At 45.2% G+C, this 26,244-nt stretch overlaps 1 protein-coding gene across 2 annotated transcripts in view; it reads right to left on the minus strand.

Moving 5' to 3' along the window:
• Positions 1 to 10,503: 10,503 nt before the first annotated feature.
• Positions 10,504 to 26,244, minus strand: part of lrrc31 (leucine rich repeat containing 31) — a 46,692-nt gene continuing 30,951 nt past the window's right edge. Inside the window, exons 5-11 of one of the 2 annotated variants that reach the window (XM_033032177.1) lie at positions 22,881 to 23,048; positions 22,481 to 22,648; positions 21,912 to 22,079; positions 18,578 to 18,742; positions 15,662 to 15,829; positions 13,591 to 13,758; positions 10,504 to 11,250 (exon numbers count right to left, since the gene is read on the minus strand). In XM_033032177.1, coding sequence (XP_032888068.1) covers positions 10,931 to 11,250; positions 13,591 to 13,758; positions 15,662 to 15,829; positions 18,578 to 18,742; positions 21,912 to 22,079; positions 22,481 to 22,648; positions 22,881 to 23,048 — 1,325 coding nt within the window. In that variant the 3' untranslated portion in view covers positions 10,504 to 10,930. The remainder of the gene's footprint in view (positions 11,251 to 13,590; positions 13,759 to 15,661; positions 15,830 to 18,577; positions 18,743 to 21,911; positions 22,080 to 22,480; positions 22,649 to 22,880; positions 23,049 to 26,244) is intronic. The other variant, XM_033032178.1, reaches the window with a different exon arrangement.

Below are 26,244 nucleotides of genomic sequence, written 5' to 3' on the forward strand. Positions count from 1 at the left end.
GTTCATAAGTTTATTAAAGTAAAATAGATAAAGGTATTGCAGTGCTGGCAACATAGACAGGGCAAGTAATTATTTTGTGCAGAAGTTATTTGTAATGTCGTCACCAGTGTCCCGCTCAGATGCCCAGTGAGAATCATCAAAACTACTTGGATGCATCTTGGCCCATTGACAGCAGGGTTCCTCAGAGCAGTGTGGCGGGGCCATCTTCAACTGTATTCGCTCGCCAATTACATTACTTTCAACGTCTCAGAAAAGTGTGCATGCCTGCATTTTACAAGACCTTCTTTGGCCCAACGAGTCTGCACTGACTAGTGATCCCTGTACACTTGCACTATCCTACACACACTAGGGACAATTTACATTTTTACCAAGCCAGTTAACCTATAAATCTGTACGTCTTTGGAATGTGGGTGGAAACCGAAGATCTCAGAGAAAACCCTCGCATGTCACTGGGAGAACGTACAAACTCCATACAGACAGCACCCGTAGTCCGGATTAACCCAGGTCACTGGCGCTGTAAGGTAGTAGTTCTACCGCTACGCCACCTTGCTGCCGTAAAGGAATCAACATTGGCCAAGGGATTTAGCACTAAAGGGCCTGCCCCACAAGCATGCGACTCCATGCGGCAAGCGCGACCTAACGTGGTCGCTTGAGCCGTAACGCCTCGCAGAGCCGGTCCCACTTCGATCGCCGGAGCCGTATGGAGTTGTGCGGAGCTGGTCCCGACATCGCGCGGGGCTCCGAAATACTGACCGTGTTCAAAAATTCCGCGCGGCAACGGCCTGCCGGCCCGCAGCTACCTCGATTCTGTACGTCACGCGCGAATTTCCCGCGGATTTTGCTCGAACTTCATGTCACTCACTCGACCTCTGCGCGGCCCCTGCTTCTGGTTTGGTCGCGCTTGCCGCATGCAGTCGCATGCTCGTGGGACAGGCCCTTTAGGTCGCGCTTGCCGCATGGAGTCGCATGCTCGTGGGACAGGCCCTTAAGTTAAATGATTGGCCACGATCCTTGTGAAAAATAGATCGGGCATGAGGAGCTGAATGGCTACTCTGTCTGTTTGTTTGTAGGCATGGGCTGATAAATGTCAAGCCCTTTAAGTGCCAGGAAATGACACTCTCATATGAGTCAATTGAAACTTGGCTTCAGGGCAGGACTAGCAGTTTAACATAGTTAGGATAGGATACAGGAAAGAGAGAAGAAGAGAGTTGATTAAAGAAACAAAGAAATGATAAGCAATTTTCAAACTGAGGCATAACCATATAACCATATAACAATTACAGCACGGAAACAGGCCATTTCGGCCCTACAAGTCCGCGCCGAACAATTTTTTTTTTTTTCCTTAGTCCCACCTGCCTGCACTCATACCATAACCCTCCATTCCCTTCTCATCCATATGCCTATCCAATTTATTCTTAAATGATACCAACGAACCTGCCGCCACCACTTCCACTGGAAGCTCATTCCACACCGCTACCACTCTCTGAGTAAAGAAGTTCCCCCTCATGTTACCCCTAAACTTCTGTCCCTTAATTCTGAAGTCATGTCCTCTGGTTTGAATCTTCCCTATTCTCAAAGGGAAAAGCTTGATCACATCAACTCTGTCTATCCCTCTCATCATTTTAAAGACCTCTATCAAGTCCCCCCTTAACCTTCTGCGCTCCAGAGAATAAAGACCTAACTTATTCAACCTATCTCTGTAACTTAGTTGTTGAAACCCAGGCAACATTCTAGTAAATCTCCTCTGTACTCTCTCTATTTTGTTGACATCCTTCCTATAATTGGGCGACCAAAATTGTACACCATACTCCAGATTTGGTCTCACCAATGCCTTGTACAATTTTAACATTACATCCCAGCTTCTATACTCAATGCTCTGATTTATAAAGGCTAGCATACCAAAAGCTTTCTTTACCACCCTATCTATATGAGATTCCACCTTCAAGGAACTATGCACGGTTATTCCCAGATCCCTCTGTTCAACTATATTCTTCAATTCCCTACCATTTATCATGTACGTCCTATTTTGATTTGTCCTGCCAAGGTGTAACACCTCACATTTATCAGCATTAAACTCCATCTGCCATCTTTCAGCCCATTTTTCCAAATGGCCTAAATCACTCTGTAGACTTTGGAAATCCTCTTCATTATCCACAACACCCCCTATCTTGGTATCATCTGCATACTTACTAATCCAATTTACCACCCCTTCATCCAGATCATTGATGTACATGACAAACAACAAAGGACCCAACACAGATCCCTGAGGCACCCCACTAGTCACCTGCCTCCAACCCGACAAACAGCCATCCACCATTACCCTCTGGCTTCTCCCATTCAGCCACTGCTGAATCCATCTTGCTATTCCTGCATTTATACCCAACAGTTTAAGCTTCTTAACCAACCTTCCATGAGGAACCTTGTCAAAGGCCTTACTAAAGTCCATATAGACAACATCCACTGCTTTACCCTCGTCAATTTCCCTAGTAACCTCTTCAAAAAATTCAAGAAGATTAGTCAAACATGACCTTCCAGGCACAAATCCATGTTGACTGTTCCTAATCAGACCCTGATTATCCAGATGCTTATATATATTATCTTTAAGTATCTTTTCCATTAATTTGCCCACCACTGAAGTCAAACTAACAGGTCTATAATTGCTAGATTTACTCTTAGAACCCTTTTTAAACAATGGAACAACATGCGCAGTACGCCAATCCTCGGGGACTATTCCCGTTTCTAATGACATTTGAAATATTTCTGTCATAGCCCCGGCTATTTCTACACTAACTTCCCTCAATGTCCTAGGGAATATCCTGTCAGGACCTGGAGACTTATCCACTTTTATATTTTTCAAAAGTGTCAGTACTTCTTTTACTTTGAAACTCATAGTATCCATAACTACTCTACTAGTTTCCCTTACCTCACATAATTCAATATCCTTCTCCTTGGTGAATACCGAAGAAAAGAAATTGTTCAATATCTCCCCCATCTCTTTTGGCTCTGCAGATAGCTGCCCACTCTGTTTCTCCAATGGACCAATTTTATCCCTCGTTATCCTTTTGCTATTAATATAGCTGTAGAAACCCTTTGGATTTACTTTCACCTTACTTGCCAAAGCAACCTCATATCTTCTTTTAGCTTTTCTAATTTCTTTCTTAAGATTCTTTTTACATTCCTTATACTCCTCAAGCACCTCATTTACTTCATGCTGCCTATAATTATTGTAGATCTCCCTCTTTTTCCGAACAAGATGTCCAATTTCCCTTGAAAACCAGGGCTCTTTCCAATTTTTACTGTTTCCTTTCAACCGAACAGGAACATAAAGATTCTGTACTCTTAAAATTTCCCCTTTAAATGTCCACCATTTCTCTTCTACATCTTTCCCATAAAACAAAATGTCCCAGTCCACTCCTTTTAAATCATCTCGCATCTCATCAAAGTTAGCCTTTCTCCAATCAAAAATCTCAACCCTAGGTCCAGTTCTGACCTTCTCCATAATTATATTGAAACTAATGGTATTGTGATCACTGGACCCGAAGTGCTCCACAACGCATACCTCCGCCACCTGTCCCGTCTCATTTCCTAACAGGAGGTCCAGCACTGCCCCTCCTCCAGTAGGTACCTCTATGTATTGCTGCAAAAAACTATCCTGCACACATTTTACAAACTCCAAACCATCCAGCCCATTTACAGAATGTGTTTCCCAGTCTATGTGTGGAAAGTTGAAATCTCCCACAATCACTACCTTGTGCTTACTACTAATATCTGCTATCTCCTTACATATTTGCTCTTCCAATTCTCGTTCCCCATTTGGCGGTCTATAATACACCCCTATAAGTGTTGCTACACCTTTCCCACTTCTCAGTTCCACCCAAATAGCCTCCCTAGATGAGCCCTCCAATCTATCCTTCCAAAGCACTGCTGTAATATCTTCCCTGACTAGCAATGCAACACCACCACCTCTTGCCCCTCCAATTCTATCACACCTGAAGCAACGAAATCCTGGAATATTTAGTTTCCAATCACAGCCCTCCTGCAACCACGTTTCACTGATCGCCACAACATCATACTTCCAGGTGTCTATCCAGACTCTAAGCTCATCCACCTTTCTTACAATGCTCCTAGCATTAAAATATGCACATTTAAGAAACCCCCCGTCTCTTCTTCTCTGTTTATTTCCTTTTTTTTCTTTCTCCTCTTGTGTCCGAGTGCTTCCCTTTTCTGCTTCCTGCCTCCCATTCGGTCTACTAGCTTTCTCTATTTGAGTCCCTCGCCCCAACCATTCTAGTTTAAAGTCTCCCCAGTGACCTTTGCAAATTTCCCCGCCAGGATGTTGGTCCCCCTCGGGTTCAAGTGCAACCCATCCTTTCTATACAGGTCCCACCTTCCCCAAAAGAAGTCCCAATGATCCAGAAACTTGAATCCCTGCCCTCTGCACCAGTCTTTCAGCCACGCATTTATCCTCCACCTCGCTCCATTCTTACTCTCACTGTCGCGTGGTACAGGCAGTAATCCTGAGATTGTTACCTTTTTGGTCCTTTTCCTTAACTCTCCTCCCAACACCCTAAATCCTCCCTTCAAGACCTCTTCACTTTTTTTACCTATGTCATTTGTACCAATATGTACCACGACCTCAGGCTCCTCTCCCTCTGATTTCAGGATATCTTGGATGCGTTGAGACACGTCCGAGACCTTGGCACCAGGGAGGCAGACCACCATCCTGGTCTCCCGACTGCGTCCACAGAAACGCCTATCCGACCCCCTAACAATAGAGTCCCCAATTACTATTGCCCTCTTCTTTTTTTCCCTACCTATCGGAGCAACAGGGCCGGTCTCTGTGCTGGAGGCCCGTCCGCTGTTGCTACTCCCGGGTAGGCTGTCATCCTCATCCGTACTCAAACAGGAGTACTTATTTGCAAGGTGTACCGACATTGGAGTACTCCCTCGTTCCTGCCTCTGCCCCTTGCCCTTCCTTAGCGTGACCCACATGTCTCTCTCCTGTGGTTTTGGAGTGACCACCTCCCTATAACTCCCCTCTATGACCTCGTCACTCTCCCTGACCAGACAGAGGTCATCGAGCTGCTGCTCCAGGAACCTAATACGGTCCCTTAGGAGCCCCATCTCTCTGCACCTGGTGCAGATGTGGACGTCTGGAGGGCCATCCGACACCATGACCTCCCACATCTGACATCCAGAACAGTACACTGCTCTGACTGTCATTCTCTCGCCTTACCCTGGATCCGATACCAGTACAATACAATAGAAACTGCTGGGAGAAATCAGCAGGTATCTGACTCACAACAACTGCTCCCTCTTGCCCTTTAAACTGTACCTTTATTATATAAACAAAAAGCACTGTACCTTTAGCCCACTGCACGTTTACCAAAGCACTGTACCTTTAACCAGAAAGCAGAAATGCTAACCTGAGGTTGCACCCAATCAGCTGCTTCCTCTAGTCTGCTTCCACCAATCAGCGGCTTCCACCAGAAACCCTCCCTATGGAGTGTGGAACGTTACGGGATTTGGTAAGCCCTGACCCTCCTCCGCTGTCTCCAACGGTCCTGGGCCTCTGATTTATACAGAAAAGCAAATCTCTATGAAAAGTCCGAATGTGTAATAACACTTCTAGAGTAAGAGTGGACATTTCAATTTGCTTTTTCAATTTAAAAAAACAGGATATAGGTTTAAGGTCAGATGAAGGAGTTCTAAAGGGTCCAGAGGAATAAGCTTCTCCCCATCGCTCCAAATGAGTGGTTGATATTTGGAACTCACTGCCAGAGGTGACGGAATCAGATACAAATCACTCTTCCCAAGAGGCATTTAGACAAACCAGGTCTGTATAGGCAATAGGCAAGGAAGAAGCAAAGAGATCTGGTGCAGGTAAATGTTGATGGGCTAAAAGGTCAGCGTAGACACTGGGTCCAAGAGCCCGTTTCTGCACAACTCAATAACTAATATTAACTGGGATAGATTCTTATATCATGTTGTGGAGAATGTGTTCAGCCAGGATGCAGCAAGATAGTATGAGGGTGGGGGCTGCTCTGGATTTAATCTTAGGGAAGAAAACCAGGAAGGGAGTGTTTTTCTGGCAGTAGTCAAAATTCACTTTGATTTAATATAACCATATAACAATTACAGCACGGAAACAGGCCATCTCGACCCTTCTAGTCCGTGCCGAACACGTATTCTCCCCTAGTCCCATATACCTGCGCTCAGACCATAACCCTCCATTCCTTTCCCGTCCATATAACTATCCAATTTATTTTTAAATGATAAAAACAAACCTGCCTCCACCACCTTCACTGGAAGCTCATTCCACACAGCCACCACTCTCTGAGTAAAGATGTTCCCCTTCATGTTACCCCTAAACTTCTGTCCCTTAATTCTCAAGTCATGTACCCTTGTTTGAAGCTTCCCTACTCTCAGTGGGAAAAGCTTATCCACGTCAACTCTGTCTATCCCTCTCATCATTTTAAAGACCTCTATCAAGTCCCCCCTTAACCTTCTGCGCTCCAAAGAATAAAGCCCTAACTTGTTCAACCTTTCTCTGTAACTTAGTTGCTGAAACCCAGGCAACATTCTAGTAAATCTCCTCTGTACTCTCTCTATTTTGTTGACATCCTTCCTATAATTAGGCGACCAAAATTGTACCCCATACTCCAGAATTGGCCTCACCAATGCCTTGTACAATTTTAACATTACATCCCAACTTCTATACTCAATGCTCTGATTTATAAAGGCCAGCACACCAAAAGCTTTCTTTACCACCCTATCTACATGAGATTCCACTTTCAGGGAACTGTGCACAGTTATTCCCAGATCCCTCTGTTCACCTGCATTCTTCAATTCCCTACCATTTACCATGTACGTCCTATTTTGATTTGTCCTGCCAAGATGTAGCACCTCACACTTATCTCAGCATTAAACTCCATCTGCCATCTTTCAGTCCACTCTTCCAACTGGCATAAATCTCTCTGTAGACTTTGAAAATCTACTTCATTATCCACAACCCCACCTATCTTAGTATCATCTGCATACTTACTAATCCAATTTACCACACCATCATCCAGATCATTGATGTACATGACAAACAACAGTGGACCCAACACAGATCCCTGTGGCACCCCACTAGTCACTGGCCTCCAACCTGACAAACAACCATCCACCATTACCCTCTGGCATCTCCCATTCAGCCACTGTTGAATCCATCTTGCTACTCCACCATTAATACCCAACCATTGAACCTTCTTAACCAACCTTCCATGAGGAACCTTGTCAAAGGCCTTACTGAAGTCCATATATACACCATCCACTGCTTTACCCTCATCAATTTCCAGAGTAACCTCTTCAAAAAATTCAAGAAGATTAGTCAAACATGACCTTCCAGGCACAAATCCATGTTGACTGTTCCTAATCAGACCCTGTTTATCCAGATGCTTATATATATTATCTCTGTATCCTTTCCATTAATTTGCCCACCACTGACGTCAAACTAACAGGTCTATAATTGCTACGTTTACTCTTAGACCCCTTTTTAAACAATGGAACAACATGCGCAGTACGCCAATCCTCCGGCACTATTCCCGTTTCTAATGACATTTGAAATATTTCTGTCATAGCCCCTGCTATTTCTACACGAACTTCCCTCAATGTCCTAGGGAATATCCTGTCCGGACCTGGAAACTTATCCACTTTTATATTTCTCAAAAGTGTCAGTACTTCCTCTTCTTTGAATCTCATAGTTTCCATAGCTACTCTACTTGTTTCCCTTACCTCACATAATTCAATATCCTTCTCCTTGGTGAATACCGAAGAAAATAAATTGTTCAATATCTCCCCCATCTCTTTTGGCTCTGCAGATAGCTGTCCACTCTGACTCTCTAATGGACCAATTTTATCCCTCGTTATCCTTTTGCTATTAATATAGCTGTAGAAACCCTTTGGGTTTACTTTCACCTTACTTGCCAAAGCAACCTCATATCTTCTTTTAGCGTTTCTAATTTCTTTCTTAAGATTCTTTTTACATTCTTTATACTCCTCAAGCACCTCATTTACTCCATGCTGCCTATAATTATTGTAGATCTCCCTCTTTTTCCGAACCAAGTGTCCAATTTCCCTTGAAAACCATGGCTCTTTCCGATTTTTACTATTTCCTTTCAACCGAACAGGGACATAAAGATTCTGTACTCTTAAAATTTCACCTTTAAATGTACACCATTTCTCTTCCACATCTTTCCCATAAAACAAAATGTCCCAATTTACTCCTTTTAAATCCTTTCGCATCTCCTCAAAGTTAACCTTTCTCCAATCAAAAATCTCAACCCTAGGTCCAGTTCTGACCCTCTCCATAATTATATTGAAACTAATGGTATTGTGATCACTGGTCCCGAACTGTTCCACAACGCATACCTCCGCCACCTGACCCGTCTCATTTCCTAACAGGAGGTCCAGCACCGCCCCTTCTCTAGTAGGTATTTCTATGTATTGCTGCAAAAAACTACCCTGCACACATTTTACAAACTCCAACCCATCCAGCCCATTTACAGAATGTGTTTCCCAGTCTATGTGTGGAAAATTGAAATCTCCCACAATCACTACCTTGTGCTTACTACTAATATCTGCAATCTCCTTACATATTTGCTCTTCCAATTCTCGCTCCCCATTTGGCGGTCTATAATACACCCCTATAAGTGTTGCTACCCCTTTCCCATTTCTCAGTTCCACCCAACTAGCCTCCCTAGACGAGCCCTCTAATCTATCCTGCCAAAGCACTGCTGTAATATCTTCCCTGATAAGCAATGCAACACCTCCACCTCTTGCCCCTCCAATTCTATCACACCTGAAGCAACGAAATCCTGGAATATTTAGTTTCCAATCACAGCCCTCCTGCAACCATGTTTCACTGATCGCCACAACATCATACTTCCAGGTGTCAATCAGTTCATCCACCTTTCTTACAATGCTCCGAGCATTAAAATATACACATTTAAGAAACCCACCCTCTCTTATTGTCTTTTTCTTCTCTCTCCCCTACATTTTGGGTCAGAGTGCTACCATTCTCTGCCTCCTGCCTCACACACTGACTGCTAGCTTACCCAATTTGAGTCCCTCCCCCCAACCATACTAGTTTAAATTCTCCCCAGTAGCCTTTGCAAATCTCCCCGCCAGGATATTGGTCCCCCTCGAGTTCAAGTGCAACCCGTCCTTTCTGTACAGGTCGCACCTTCCCCAAAAGAGGTCCCAATGATCCAGAAACTTGAATCCATACCCACTGCACCAGTCCCTCATCCACTCATTTATCCTCCACCTCGCTCCATTCCTACTCTCACTGTCGCGTGGCACAGGCAGTAATCCTGAGATTGTTACCTTTGCAGTCCTTCTCCTTAACTCTCCACCTAACTCCCTAAATTCTTCTTTCAGGACCTCTTCTCTTTTTTTACCTATGTCGTTGGTACCTATATGTACCACAACTTCAGGCTCCTCTCCCTCCCATTCAGGATTTCTTGGACCCGTTCAGACACATCCCTGACCCTGGCACCAGGGAGGCAAACTACCATCCGGGACTCCTGTCTGCGTCCACCGAATCGCCTATCCGACCCCCTGACTATAGAGTCCCCTATTACAATTGCCCTCCTCTTCTTTTCCTTACCCTTCTGAGCAACAGGACCGGTCTTTATGCCAGAGGCCCGGCCGCTGTCGCTGCCCCCAGGTAGGCTGTCTCCCCCACCCTTACTCAAACATGAGTACTTATTTTCAAGGTGTACAGCCACCGGGGTACTCACCAGTCCCTGCCTCTGCCCGTTGCCCTTCCTAACTGTGACCCAGTTTTCTGTCTCCCGTGGTCTTGGAGTGACCACCTCCCTGTAACTCCTATCTATGACCTCCTCGCTCTCCCTGAGCAGACAGAGGTCATCGAGTTGCTGTTCCAGGTTCCTAACACGGTCCCTTAGGAGCCCCATCTCGACGCACCTGGCGCAGATGTGGACGTCTGGAGGGCACTCAGACTCCATGACCTCCCACATCTGACATCCAGAACAGTAAACTGCCCTGGCCCTCATTCTCCCCCTTAACCGAATACAATAAAGCCTTACCCGGGATACAAGCCAATCAGCTGCTTCCTCTAGTCCTGTAACGGCTGCTTCCTCTAGTCCGTTCGACCAATCAGAGGCTTCCACCAGCCCCCTTAATTTGAAGTGTGATCTGCGAATGGAACGTTGCAGATTTTGATCGCTCCTCCCTCTGTAACGGCTCCTGGGCCTCTGTTGAAACAAGCCCCGCGATGGGTTTTTTAACTCACCACACAAAGGTCGCTCCTCCCTCTGTAACGGCTCCCGGGCCTCTGTTGAGACAAGCCCCGCGATGGGTTTTTTAACTCACCACACGAAGGTCGCTCCTCCCTCTGTAACGGCTCCTGGGCCGTATAGATGCATAAAAAGGACAATTATTGTTAGTTAGAGCCCCAGATTATGCAAACTAAATGAATAGACTCAAAACCATAAGCCATATTACTATACCAAGGATTTTTAATGCAAATTATATATAGCTATCTTGACAATGACAGCAGTGATAAAGCAAATGACCTTTTGGAAGCACTGCATACTCTCCAGCCTCAGAGACCATTTCACAACAGTCACATCAAGTGCCCTCACCTCATCCAAACGTCACTGTCAGTATTTGCAACCTGTACAGTTATCCTTTTACCAAGTATCACCGTGCAAATATTTCATATACAGCCTCGTTAACCAAGTACATAGCCGACCTTTGGAAGAACAAGATCTAAGAATGCATCAGAAGGAATTGACGTGGAAGTTTACCCAGAGTTTGATTGTATTATAATGACCGGTCCAATTCATAAATTACTTGTGCTTTATATGTGTTCTATGTTTAGTGCTTCATCTTTCAATGTTTTTCAACAAAAGCTGACATACTAATAGGTAAAATGGATATTCCGATGATTGTTCTTGTTGTAAGTATCCAGACGTTCACGTTGGGAGGCAGTGATGACCCAGTGGTGCATCCCCAACTCCACGAGCGAGGGAAACCGAGACAGAGCGTGCAACAGATCCGTCAGCCAGAGGCTGCATTCTCGATGGCTCAGAGGCATCAGGCCAATGTCCAGTTCAGACAGCAACTTCAGTCCATTTATTTCCTGCAAAAACTTCATCCACGATTGGTCATCGACTGTGTTATTGTACGTTAAATGCAGCATTTCGAGGCTCGATAGAAATCCAGCACTTGAGAGGGACGCTGAAGAGAGAGCAAAGGCTGGAGTCAGTTTGACCTTTTTTTGTCCCATGTGGTAAAGCTGCAGTTCAAACTTCCCATTTCCCCTCTCCCCCACAGAGACATAACAGTCTGCAGCCCAGCTGGGCCCAAAGGTAAAAGCAGCAAAGTCTCACTACAATCCCAACCCCACTAGAATTAGCAATCCACTGCATGGCACACATTTCAGTGACTCATTCCGCTGCAAACCAGTAATGACAGACATTTAAGAAGATAGTTCTTAAATGCAAGGATATGGCTTGATGAAAAAGAAAGTGAAAGGTGCACTATCTGTGGCAAAATAAGGACGATGGCATCAAATTGAAGGAAAAAGCATATGAATTTGGAAATAGTCGAGGATTGTGTCATTTTTGGAAAACAGCTAAATTACGACGAGGGCAACTGAAATCTAAATTAAAAATTTCTACAGAAACCACCTCTCAAACAATGTTCCCGATTTCAACCATCCTTTGATCCCTTCTAACCTCCTTGCCCCAATCCTTACCCCAATCCTAAACCTAAGCACTGTTTTAGTACAGACAGGAACAGGTCCTTTGGCTCACACTGACTGCACCAACCAATTTAATCCGTTAGACATCTAAGAAACAGGCCCTTAAGGCCAACTCATTCATGCTGACTAAGAAATCTATCTGACCTGGTTCAATTTGTGTAATTTGGCCCATAAACCTACTGAAATCCACCTTGTCCCAGTTTTGGACCCCAACTCGAGGACTAGCTTTATCTTTTTTCAATTACTACCTTGAAGCTTACCCAACTATGAGTAGACATTATTTTAGGTCAAGACCCTTCCTTAGACTGATGCTTTCTTTCCAACTTTTCCCAGTTTAAATTAAATACTCTACACAGAAATGCCAACTCTGTTTCTCTCCACACAAGGTTAAATAATACTGCAACCTCAATACAGGCATTGAGCAAGTACATCGACAAGTATGTTATAAGTACCCAACACATATGCAAGCAGTTTAAACAGATTGCCAATCCTTTCCCAAAACCTACTGATTCTCGCCTTGGTACAGATGTTCTCAGAGGGATTTTCCCCTAGAGATCTAGATCAACTGGGAAAGTAGGCCAAGTGGCAGACCGGATGCAACATGGACAAGTGGAAAGTGATGGAGTTTGGGAAGTTAAACCATAGCAGAACATATACAGTGAAGGCAAGGCCCTGGCAAATGCTGTGGAACAGAAAAAACAAGGGTAGAGGTGCATCGTTCTATAAAATAACAACACAAATAGACAGGATACTGAAGATGACATTTAGCACACTTTCCTTGATCCTTGTGGTATTGGGTACAGGAGTTGGGATGTCATCTTACAGTTTACAAGATTTGGTGAGACCACATTTGGTGTAGTCTGCAGATTGCAGGGGTGGCACAGCAGTTAGGGCCACTGCCTTGCAGCACAAGAGACCCGGGTTTGATCCTGACCTTGAGTGTTGTCCGCGTAGAGTTTGCATGTTCTCCCTGTCACGCTGTGTAATTCCTGTTACCTCCTACATCCCAAAGATGGGTTTGTATCCTAATTGGCCCTAGTATGTCGGGAGTGGATGAAAAAGTGGGGATAACATTTAACTAATTTGAACTAATGTCGTCAATGTGGACTCAGTGGGCTGAAGGGCCTGTTTCCAAGCTGTATCTTTAAACTAAACTAATCTGGTTGTCTTACTCTAGGAAGGTATCTCATTAAGATGGAAAGGGTGCAGAAAAGATTCACCAGTTTGTTACTAGGATCTGAGGGCTTGAGTCACAAGGAGAGACTGGATAAGCTGGGACTTCTAGTCTGGAGCGTAGGAAGATGAGGGATGACCTCATAGAGGTATATAAAATCATGAGAGGCATAGACAAGAAGACTTTTTTTCCCAGGATAGAGGGGACCAGAACTGGATGGACACAGGTTTAAGGTGAGGGGAAAGGTTAAGAGACCCAAGGGGCAATTTCTTCATGCAGAGGCTGGTGCATATATGGAACGAGCAGCCAGAAGAGGCTGTAGAGGCAAATAGCTTATCAAGGTTTAAAAGACATTTAGATAGAAACGTGGATAGGAAAACTTTACAGACAACTGAGATTAATATTGGTCGGCACCTTGTTTGGCAGGGAAGAGTTGGGCTGAGGGGCCTTTTTCTGTGCCATATGATTCCATGACATCTATTATATTGTGTTGGGAATATTCCTAGGTCCCCATGACCCTGGAATAAAAATACATACTATGCGTAGAGTTAGTATATTTGAAACCACAATATAATGGGGTCCATTATGCCTGCACTTTGACTCATTTTAATTTACTCAGATGAACTAATTGTGAGATTACCGAGAGCTGCCATGTCATGGCCGGTCAGGTTGCAGCTGCACAGTTTCAGCACCCGGAGGCGAGTCTCATTTTGCAACATCCGGAGAAGTTCTCCCAGATTTCCACCGAGGCTTTTATTCCAAGACAAGTTCAAGGTCTCCAGCTCTGTCAAGTGTGGGAGGGTGTCAGCTGTAAGATTATAAAATTTGAAACCGTTAATAAGCTTCCCGTTAATCTAAAGTCAGGTGGAACTGAGTGTGCAGAAACCAGTTGAACAATGTTCAAGAAGGAACTGCAGATGCTGGAAAATCAAAGGTAGACAAAAATGCTGGAGAAACTCAGTGGGTGAGGCAGCATCTATGGAGCGAAGGAAATAGGCAACGTTTCAGGTTGAAACCCTTCTTCGGATGGGTCTCGACCTGATACGTTGCCTATTTCCTTCGCTCCATAAATGCTGCCTCACCCGCTGAGTTTCTCCAGCATTTTTGTCTACCAGTTGAACCATGTCAGGTCACATTGGACCATACTCGAGGCCTGGACTCATCCCAGAGGCCAACACTTTGCAACGTTACAGCAGAAAGGGATCCAGATCCACACAGCAGGGAACAGCTCTGCCTAAGACCACAAACAATTGCAGAGAGTTGCAGATGTTGCCCAATCCATCACACAGACCAGACTCCCCATCATTCACTCCATCAACACTTTATGATGCCTCAAAACTCAACCAACATGATCAAAGACCTTCCCTACTCCTTCATCCCCTCTTCTGTCCAGCTGGAAGTACAGAAGCTTGAAACTGCACACCAGACTCAGGAAGAGCTTCTTGCTCTCTGTTCTCAGGCCTTTGAATGGTCACCTCTAGCCTATTGGAGACATTGGACTTTGTCTCTGAAACACTACGACCTTGAGAACTATATTCTGCACTCTGTATCTCCTCCCTTGTTCCTTTTACTTGAGTTTGACATGATTGTATTTATGAATAGTATTATCTGATCTGATTGAATAGCAAGCAAAACAAATTTCTACTGTACCTTGGTACACATGACAATAACAAACCTAAACCTGGTGCAAAGGTGCAACTGGATTTCAAGCAGCTTTGCAGCGGATGTGGCTGCCTCCACACACAGGGACACAGTGAACTGCCCCACCATACAATATAACCATGCTGATCGATGCTAGCCTCAACTCCTCTGCCATTTCCCCATAACCTTCAATTCCTTGATCTTTCAAATATCAATCTCCACCTCAAACATAGGTAATGATCTGTCCTCCGCTGTTGGGATGAGAGAGTTCCAGAGATTCACCACCCCCAGGGAAGACCTTTCTATGTATCTCAGCATTAAATGACTGGCCCCTTATTTTGTGGCCTATCCTCGTGTTTGTGACTCTCCCACTCGTGAAAACATATCACATCTATCCTTCTTTAGATAAAGGAACCAAAAACATGCTATTTGCCTTCTCAAGTACTTGCTGAACCTGCCTACTAAATGTTGTGATATAGGCACTCAAACACGTTGATCCCCTGAACTATTTGTGGTCTCTCTCCATTGACTAAATGATTTGTCTTTTGGTTCCTCTTATGCATTGCTAGACCTCATGCGTGCTATCCAATCAATTGAACTACATCTTGTTGCAGAATCTAACAGTTTGATGCTTTGAAATTCAATTAAGCTGTTGAAACATGGGAGACATTATTCAAATATTTCAAACATATCAAAATACTAATTACATTAATAAAGCTTGAGGATGAGGCTCAGCATTGAACAGGGTAGCCACCCGTGACAGCCAGCCACGCTGGTGGATCGAAGCTGTCTGCAAGTCCTAGATGAAACTTGCTGCAAATTCGGAAATAATTCAGATGGAAATCCCGGGAACTCCCAGCGATCACTGGAGTTCTTTGGCCAGAAGGACTGCGGCAGTCAGTTTGGCGACAAGAAATGGTGGCCTTTGAGGACATGCACATCCTGAAGTAACGGAGCCATTCACAAACAGCAAGATTACAAAATGCAACATTGCGCTTGTAACATAAATGTTTATATTCACATTTGGAAAAAGCAGCTGATGACCAAATCAAAGACAGCACAATTCTCACCTAATTCCACAATGGATTCTTTGGTTAGATTACAACTGCTGACATTAAGATTTCTGAATTTCGGTAAAAAACGAATCCGTGCAATCAAATGCTTGACAGTGTGTCCGATGTTCTTATTCAGTGCTAAATTCAGCACTTGCAGATTCTTCAGTAAGGGAATTATTTGTGCTGCAAGAATAGACAACAATAATTATATTTAATTAATACCTTCTGCTTTGTCAGGACAATCCAAAACAAATCCTATAGGCAGCATAATCACAGGAAACCCGCTGGATGGAGGATCAACATCAAATAACTTCCTTGTTTGGCTGAGTTATGTCCTAATACTTGACTTCCTCTCACAACTTGCTGTTCTAGACTGGAGATTAATTTTACAATTTCACCCGATCATATACATTGGAAGACAAACAGTTAAGCCTCCAGACGAAACATCTGCTTATTTTATGCAAATGCCAGACACTAGACCACTAGAGATCATTGCAAAGCCTTTCCTGCCAAGAGCAATATCATCTCAATCCTTTACCTTGAGTAAACATGTGTAGGAAGGAACTGCAGATGCTGGTTTAAACCGAATATAGACACAAAATGCTGGAGTAAATCAGTGGGATAGGCAGCATCTCTGGAAAGAAGGAACGGGTGACGTTTCGGGTCAAGATGTCAATTCGAAATGTCACCCATTCCTTCTCTCCAGAGATGCTGTCTGTCCCACTGAGTTACTCCAGCACTTTGTGTCTATCCTTGAGAAAACAGACAGTCTTATCTGGAGATTAGATGGAAGATATGGAATAAAGCCATTTGCCCCACATCCTCAATAGATCGAGTAGTTGCACAGAGTCTCTTGCCCAGAGTAGGTGAATCGATGACCAGAGGACAAAGGTTTAAGGTGAAGGGGAAAAAAATTATTAGGAATCTGAGGGGTAACGTTTTCACACAAAGGGTGGTGGGTGTATGGAACAAGCTGCCAGAGGAGGTAGATGAGGCTGGGACTATCCCAACTTTTAAGAAACCGGTAGACAGGTACATGGATAGGATAGGTTTGGAGGGATATGGATCAAACACAGGCAGGTGGGACTAGTGTAGCAGTGTGGGCAAGTTGGGCTAAAGGGCCTGTTTCCACACTGTATCACTCCATGACTCTATTCCCTTAATACCTGTAAATCTATCTATTCGTGTTTTGACGTGGAGATTCAGTCAACTTGTTTATTCAAAATACAGATCTAATTCATTTTGCCATGTGCAGCAAACCCATCATCCCAAGACCTAGTCGAGCTAAAGGTTTTGAAACATTGGCTTGGCCACATCTACAATAATTGTGCAATTCTGGTCACCACACTGTTGAAAGTATATGACTGCACTGTGGAGAGGAGATTTGTCAGATTGTTGACAAGATTGGAGCATTCCAGTTAAGAAGAGGGTGGGTTCCTTTTCCCTAGACTCAGTGCTGCCCTGATTGAGGTCTATAACACTATATACTCCAGGAAGAATAATTGGGTAGACAGTTAAAAACAGTTTCTTTTCCATGATGATGGTATCTAAAACAAGGCCATAGGTATCAAGGTGAGAGGTCAGAGATTCACAGAGGGGAAATTATTTTCCACACCGATTTGAATCTGTAATGCAAGATTCAAGTATCATATTTCCGAACACAGAACAATGAAATACTTGCAGCAGCACAACAGGTTTGTAAACCCAGTATTCATTAGATAACATAATAAACAAAGTACAATGAAACAATATTAGTGCAAAACAAAGCAAAGGCCACCAGGTTCTTGGTCACTTGTCTATATCCGCTTAAAGGTACTTTGCTTCCTCCTCCTTTCTCACAATCACACAGAGTCTAACCAGAAACAAATTTGCAAGTTTAACATTTTGTTCCACAATGAGCAGATGCGAGTCAAAGCAGAGATCCCAAGTCACAGCAAGGGTGGAGGTTGCTGGAATGTGCTGCACCTCAGGCAGCTACTGGAGGCAAGGGTGGAGGTTGCTTGGCCTCCGACAGACTTAAATCCTGATTGGCCATTGGCGAGTATCATATGTCATATGATGGCAGAACTGTCATATGCTGAGAGAATGGAGCGGCTGGGCTTGTACAGTCTTGAGTTTAAAAGGATGAGCGGGCATCTTATTGAAACATATAAGATTATTAAGGGTTTGGACACGCTTGAGGTAGGAAATATGTTCCTGATGTTGGGGGGAGTCCAGAACCAGGGGCCACAGTTTAAGAATAAGAGGTAAGCCATTTAGAACGGAGACGAGGAAACACTTTTTCACACAGAGTTGTGAGTCTGTGGAATTCTCTGCCTCAGAGGGAGGTGGAGGCCGGTTCTTTGGATACTTTCAAGAGAGCTAGATAGGGCTCTTAAAGAGAGCGGAGTTAGGGGATATGGGGAGAAGGCAGGAACGGGGTACTGATTGTGAATGATCAGTCATGATCACATTGAATGGCGGTGCTGGCTCGAAGGGCCGAATGGCCTACTCCTGCATCTATTGTCTACTGTGCCAGAAAACTGGATCACAGCAAATGTGATTCTTTTTTCTAATGAGGATAGTTGTGACAAGTTAGCTAATTACATGTGTGTGTCTTATGTCAGAGACTGGGAATTCATTGGGAAAAAAATTCTGAGGGGCAGAATTCATCAGCACTTAGAAAGGTAGGGACCAATCATGCATTGTTGGTGGGAGATTCAAGGTTCATTTAAGTGTTTGGGAGATAAATGTATAGATGACATTGTGCCTTTCATTTATAAATCCACAATAGAAAGCAAACATTAATTTGTTCAAAACCTTAACACTCATGTCACTGATTTTCTTATCAAACTGAGTCTGACAATTAGCACAGTCTATCTGAGGACCTTGGTCATGGACATATTGTTCCTCAAGAATTACATTCCCACAGTTCATTGGATGCTTACTCACTCAGAGCAGAAACATCATCTTCAGTCAACGAACACTCGTGGATATCAAACACTTGGAGTTGAGTGACATTCAGTAAATGTGTTGCTGTCTCCTTGAAGCCATCACCAATGCCATTACAAGATAAAACCATTTTCTTCATTTCGGGTACATAATTCAGTGCAGTACCTGCAGAAATCAAAACAATCAAAAGAAGAGGCAATTATCCTTAAAATAGTTGCATACTTTGTTCGAATGTTGAAGGTGACATCTGCCAGAAGCTTACTGAATAAACTATTGGATACGTTTGTCAAGACATATTGGAACTGAGCAAATCAAAGTAGATGTCTGTGTTGGCATTGTGGAGTATCTTCTTAGATTGCAGGCTGATAGATGTTTTGATGAAATGGAACACAGGAACAGGCCCTAATGCCCACTATGTCTGTACTGAACATGAAGCCAAGTTAAACTAACTTCCTGTGCCTGTGATCCACATCCCTCTATTCACTGCACATCCATGTATCTCTCGAAAAGTCACTGAAATGCCCCAATAGTATCCACCTGCAACACCACCCCTGGCAGCACGTTGCAGGCAACCACAACCCTTTAAAAAAAATCGTCATGCATATCTCCTTTAAACTTTTCCTCTTTTACTTTAAAGCTACAACCTCGAGTTTTTCCGCATTTCCACCAGAGTAAAAAGATTCTGTCTACCCATTCTATGCTTCTCAGTTTTATACACTTCATTCAGCTCTTCCGTTTTCCACTGCCTCTGATGTACCAGAGAAAACAATCCTCATAACCAATAGTTCCAATCCAGGCATCCTTCTGGTAAACCTCTTCTGTACCCTGCCCAAAGCCTCCACACCCTTCCTGTAATGGGGTGACCAGAACTGCTCCAAGAGTTTTATAAAACAGCTTCATGACTTCCTGACTCTTCTACTCAATGCCCAGAGCATTGAAAGCGAGCAATACCATCTGCTTTCTACCAGTGTTGCAACATTCATGGTGTTATGAACTTGGAACCCACGATCCTTCTGTGTATCAAAGGTCTTTCCATCAACAGTAAACTTTTCCCTTACATTCAATCTCTCAAAGTGCAGCAACTCACACGTGCTCAGCTTAAACTCCATCGGCCATTTCTCTGCTCATACCTATAATTGATCTATATCCCGCTGTATCCTTCCATAGGTTTTTTTCCACTGTCCACTGCTTCACCAATTTTTGTACTGTTGTAAACTTACAAACCATCCCATAGAGGTCTCAGCACAAATCATTGTAAATGGGACTAGTTTAGATGGGGCACCTTGGTCGGCATGGACGAGTTGGACTGAATAACCAGTTTCCGTGCTGGATGGCTCTATAATGAACACTATTGATCACAAACCTCCAGCCAAAATAACTCCATTCCACCACTAATCTGTCTCAATGCCACCAGCGGATGCCGCACGATGGCTGCCTCGCCAACGGTCTGTCTTCGTCTTTTCCTTCTTTGTGTTTTTAGTTTGTTGTAAAATGTATGTTTTAGTTTATCTTTAGTTTTGTATTATGTGGGGGGTGTGGGAAACTTATTTTATCTCTTTCCTCGATGGAGATGCGACATTTTCCGTGCCGTATCTCTGTCCGCGCTGTGGCCTAACATTGTGGAGTTGGCGGCCTCTTGTTTGGGACTTCTAGAGAGCTCCAAAACCTGTGGACTTTAACATCTTGGAGCGGGTGATCCCTTTGCCAGGGGTCGGCCTTTGGTACTCCAACCTGCGGGAGCTGCAACTTTCAACATCGTGAAGCTCACTCGCCGTCCCTGGTTGGGGACCGACTTCGGGGACTCCAAGCTGCAGGAGTTCAAACGACCTGATGTGGGAGCTTAGGCCGCCCTGACATCGGAACTCGATCGCCGGCTGCGGAAAGTTCGACTCTCCCAACTGCGGGAGGAAAGATAACTTTATTGCATCCATCACAGTGGGGAATGGGGAGGAGCCGCTGTGGTGGATGTTTATGTCCATTTTTATATGGTTGTGTGTCTTGGAGCTTTTTTGTTATGACTGTATGGCAAACCAAATTCCTCGTATGTTGCAAAACATATTTGGCTAATAGATTACAATTATGATTATGATGAGAAAACCTTGGTCCCATGCACCCGCCTTTTGGATCAGCGTACCACATCGGATTTTATCAAATGCCTTACTGAAATTCATGTAGATAACTCCTAACCTCATGAATCACCATTGTCACCTGCTCACTTCAATTGTCCATCATCTGGAACATTCACTCTCCAGCATTGATGGGTGTGTCTAAATTGGAGGAATGGAGTTTTACGATCGGTCACAGCCCCCACTCCCTCAACTAGACCAGAGACCTTTACTGTTGTCACAGTGCCCTCCCCCTTGGAGGTTGCTCTGATCCCTTTAACTGGCCGACAGGCGTGGAGCGGCCAATCACCAGCATCATTGCTGACAGCCAAGTCCAATTAGCTGCTATTGGTTGGCCACTTGAACCTTGTCAGCCTACTCTCTAGACAACCCAGGCTTTTGAGCCAGAGGGGGAGAGTAGAGATGAGAGGGGAAGTAGAAGAGAAATTGGAAGGAAGAAAGGAGCAAGGCAGATGGCGTGGGCCTCCCTCATAGTTGTGTACCCTTGGCACAGGTACGAGAAAGACCAGGCCACTGGGACAGACCTGAGACAACCAGTGAAATCCTGCGGTCAAAACTGGACTGCTGCAAAAAGAAGCCCTAGACAGCCAGCGCCTCTACCTGAGGCCAAGTCCGAGGGGCCGGGGAAAGCCTGAGATATCAGAACCTCTTCCAACCCACAGCCATCGTGGCCTCTTCCAGCCCAGAGCTGAACCGCCAGGAAGAAACCTGTACCATCAGCCACTCCTCTTGAGCAAGGGTGAACCACAGGAAGAAGCCTGAGATCACCTTGCCTCCTCCGTCAAAGACCAGGACTAAGCTGTTGGGATAAGCCCAAAATCACCAGCGTAATGGTGCATGCATTCTGACAGTGAGGGACAGTGCCCCCATGCGGTCCTGGACTTTCTTACCTCTGTGATATAGAATAAACCATGTGGGTTAACCCTAGTGCGACTGTCGGTGTGCTCACTATTGAAGCCGCGTCACTCCCTGACACCACTCACTCTAGACAATGGACCAAGACAGCAGGCATTAACTAGTGACAGGAAGGGCAAAGTGCAGGTGTCGGCATTCATAGTTGTGGAAAGTTTTCCTGTGTCAACATAAACTCTCCTCAACAGCACCAACAACATACCTCCATCAGCCATGCAGGCTGGGTGCAGCTTTTCAGGAGAAAGAACAAAAGACAAAGAAGAGTTGATGTGACTTCAGACTATGTTAGAACTTACCCAACATCTGAACGCCAACTTGTGTTAGGCCACAGTTGCGTAATTTTAACACTTGCAGATGTGGAACATGTCTTAGTTCCTGAAATAAAAATGCTAAACCGCATCCAATGCTTCCATTCGTGGACAGGTCCAGAACCTCCAAATTTGTGGTTACAGATAGAGCCTTCCCTATAGAATAGAAAATAAAAATAAAACAGTGCTCAGGATGTAATGAATGCACAGTTCCACAGTTCATATTTTCCCTATTTTAAACAGTAGCGGACATCACTTGAAATACAAGATCTTCCCCTGTCTGGAACTAGGGATCAGAGTGTCAGAATGAAATGTCAGCCAAGTTAGTTTTAATAAATTTTATATACTTCTGTCAGGTCTCCCCCTCAGCCGACAATGATCCAGAGAAACAATCCGTTTATCCACCCTCTCCTAATAGCTAATTCCACCTAATCCAAGCAACATTCTGGCAAACCACTGCTACATCCTCACCAAATGCTGCACATCCTTGTGTAGTGGGCAACCAAAACTGCAAGACAAATATTGTTTAGAGCGCTTGAGCAGATATGATCAATTACCCAAGGCCACGCCATCTTCTTCCGTCAGATTACAATCAACCAGCTTTAGAATCTTCAATGTAGAGTGCGTCTGAAGTTTCTCAGCAAAGAGAGAGAGGTTCCCTCCCAGCTCACTGTTCCAGGATAAATCGAGCTTTTCAATGTTGACCAAAAGCTGGACAGAGTCACCTGCAATGGAATGCCACAATTAGCCTTCACTTTATTCCCTGTAAACATTTGCTTCAGAATTAGTGTTTTCTACCTTTGTGTCACAAATCAGATGAGGGTTCAGATGCTAAATCTCCGTGGAGAGTCAGTATTCTCACACAAGGAGAAATTGACGAGGAAGCTGCATTATCAGGCTTTTTCCAAAAGACCATAATCTAAATTTAGGAAGAAAATGCCAATGCAGTGCACCTACCTAGTGAGGAAATGTCGAGCTGGGAGAGTTGGCAACTGGCCAGCTCAAGCACTCTCAGCTGGGGCGTATGTTGCAGGTGACTGCACAGCAATTTCACAGCTCCACCTGGTAACTCGTTCCAGGACAGGTCCAGCTCCTCCACAGATGGCACATTTGGCAGCAAGGCAGCTGTAGAGAGGAGTCATTGATAGCCAGTTACTGCATGGAAGCGCAAGGATGTATTCTGAGCAATACAACTAGAACCATCTCAGTGGCACCTAGGAGCAGGCTGAAAGTACATGAGGCTTCTTTAGTTATTTTACTGCAGAGATACAGCATGGAAACAGGCCCTTCGGCCCACCGAGTCCACACTGACCAGTAGAATTATCCTACACACTAGGGACAATTTACAGAGTGCCAATTAACCTGTTCGTCTTTGGAGTGTGGGAGGAAACTGGAGCACCCAGAGAAAACCCACGCAGGTCATGGGGGTACATACAAACTCCGTACAGACAGCACCTGTAGTCAGGATCTAACCCGGGTCTCCGGCGCTGCAGGCGCTGTTGAATTGCTACTGGAGTTAGATAATGTAGAACAAATGTGAACGGGTGATCTCACTACCGTCCCCGTCCCCTCCCGATTATCCCATCCCTGTCTGGGGGCAGCCAGACGTGTCTGGGGTGACGGGACACCGGCTTACAGCCAGCGCTAACTCCAGCTCAACTCTGCTCCAACTCCCGAGGAACCCGTTCCCCGATGGGCCGAGGACCGTCAGCTGCACCTCTCGTCTTATTCAGTGGCTGTAAGTTAACCCCCTCAGTGCCAGCAAAAGCCAAGCACCAATCATCAACGGGGATACACACAAAATGCTGCAGTAACTCAGCGGGTCAGGCGACATCTCTGGAGAAGGGTCTCGACCCTAAACGTCACCTATCCTTTTCGCCAAAGATGCTGCCGGTCCCTCTGCAGCATGTTGTGTCTACCTTTGGTGTAAACCAGCATCTGCAGTTCCTTCCTACAGAGCGACGACGCCTGTAAAGGCGAGGCTGGGGCTGGGTCTGGGGGCGGCGGCGCTGCTGTTCTGGGCCTGCGGGGAGGGAGAGGAGTAGGACCCGGGGCAAGGACAAGGATGCAGCCTCGGCCTCTAACTACCTGGCCGCTCACTGACGTGGTGGAGGAAACAGGGCAGGCAGTGGTTTACATCGAGATCCTGGGGAGGTGAGGAGGGTGAGTGGGGGGGAAGGGGGGTAGAGGGAGAGGAGGGGGAGAGTGGGTGAGGTAGGGACTGGGGGATAGAAGAAGAGGCGGCGGGGAGAGGGATGCGGAGAGAGGGACTCGCTATCGTGGCTTCACTGCGGGTCCCGGACACCCCGTCTCCGCAAGAACTCCCCGGCGCTAGGACAATCCCTCCACCCCTCCCCACCCCTGACTGGAGGGAGGGACTGGGGGACATTGCCCGCCTCTGCAACCAACGTGCAAACCCCGGCAGGTTAAACTAAACACGAGTTTAGCTGTGAGCAAACACAACCGCCCCCTTCTCTCTCCCCCACCTCTCACCGTCGGTCCAGTCTCTCACCCTGTCTCCCACTCACATCTGCCCCCTCTCTCTCGCTGTTACACCCCGCTGTCGCGCTACCTGGCACCCCCGTTCATTTTTTTTTCGTGAATGACCATTTGACAAATCCCATAATTCCTTGCGATTTTCGGAATACCAAACTCGCTTATTCAGGAAGGAGAGAAATTAATCAGAAAGAGGAAGAATGAGAAGTTAAATACAAGCGATGTGCAGGCTAGTATATTTTCTCCACGAAGATTGGTGGGGGCCTGAGACACACTGCCAGGGGTAGCGGTGGAGGCAGATACAATAGTGGCATTTAAGCTACTGTATAAGATAGGCACATGGATATGCAGGGTATGGAGGTAAATGAATCGGTACCCGGACGGGACATTGAAGGGCGATGAGCCGAAGCCAAGATACTGAACGGACACAACGTCGTAAAGCCAAGATACCGAACGGGCACAACGCCGAAAGGATACAAACCCGAACAGACACGATGCTGAAAGTATACGGCCGAATGGACAAGACACAGAATGGACAAGACGCAGATGGTAGAGCTGAAAAGTGGCTGTATTGTCGATAGTGAAGATGGGTGTCAAAAATTGAAGCACGATCTTGATCTGTTGGGCAGGTGGGCTGAGGAATGGTTGATGGAACGTGAGGTGTTGCATTTTGGGAGCACTAATCTGGGCAGAATCTACACAGTAAATGGTAGGTAGGCCTCTGGGGAGTGTTGTGGACCAGAGGAATCTAGGAGTATAGGTACGCTATTCATTGAAAACGGCATCTCAGATAGATAGGGTGGTCTGTGGAATTCTCTGCCTCAGAGGGCGGTGGAGGCAGGTTCTCTGGATGTTTTCAAGAGAAAGCTAGATAGGACTCTTAAAAATAGCGAAGTCAGGGGATATGGGGAGAAAGCATGAACGGGGTACTGATTTTGGATGATCAGCCATGATCACATTGAATGGCGGTGCTGGCTCGAAGGGCCAAATGGACTACTCTTGCACCTATCGCCTATAAAAAGGCTTTTGGCACATTGGTCTTCATCGGTTAGTGCTCCCAAAATGCAACACTTCACATTCCATCAACCATTCCTCAGTCCACTTGCCCAACAGATCCAGATTTGACAATTTTTGCCAACCATCTTCACTATCTACAATACAGCCACTTTTGAGCCATCTGCAAACTTGCTAATCATGCCGTGTACGTTCTCATCCAAATAATTGACACAGATGACAACCAGCAATATGGCTCAGCACCAAAACCTCCAGTCCGAGAAGCAACCTTCCACTGCTTCCTTCCATGGAGCCAATTTTCTATCCATTCAGCTATCTCTCCTTGAATCACATGGGATCTAACCTTCCAGAGTATACAACAGCTCTGTCTTCATCTACTTTGTCTGCCTTCATCAACATTTTTGGTCACATCCTCAAATATTCAAGATTCAGGAGACATGACCTTCCATGTACAAAACCATGTTGACCATCCCTAATCAAGCCCTGTCCATCTAAACACCTACATATCCTGTCCCTTAAAATACTCTATAGTAAATGTCCGACCACAGACATTAAGCCCACTGGGCAGCAGATCCCAGCTTTTTTCCCTACAGACCTCTTTGAACAATATTTGCAACGCTCCAGTCTTCCGGCACCTTGCCTGTGTTTAACAACGACTCATAAATCTCTGTGAGGCCTCCTGCAATTTCCTCTCAAGTTTCCGACAGTGTCCTCAGATATATCTGATAATGAATTGAATTAGATTTGCCTTGTCAGACCATTTCTAGAGAGTCGCGTTGCAGTACCAATTGTGGAGGTAGATTTGTGTGTG

This window comes from Amblyraja radiata, chromosome 13 (genome assembly GCF_010909765.2).
Source record: "Amblyraja radiata isolate CabotCenter1 chromosome 13, sAmbRad1.1.pri, whole genome shotgun sequence".
NCBI classification, from domain to species: Eukaryota; Metazoa; Chordata; class Chondrichthyes; order Rajiformes; family Rajidae; genus Amblyraja; species Amblyraja radiata.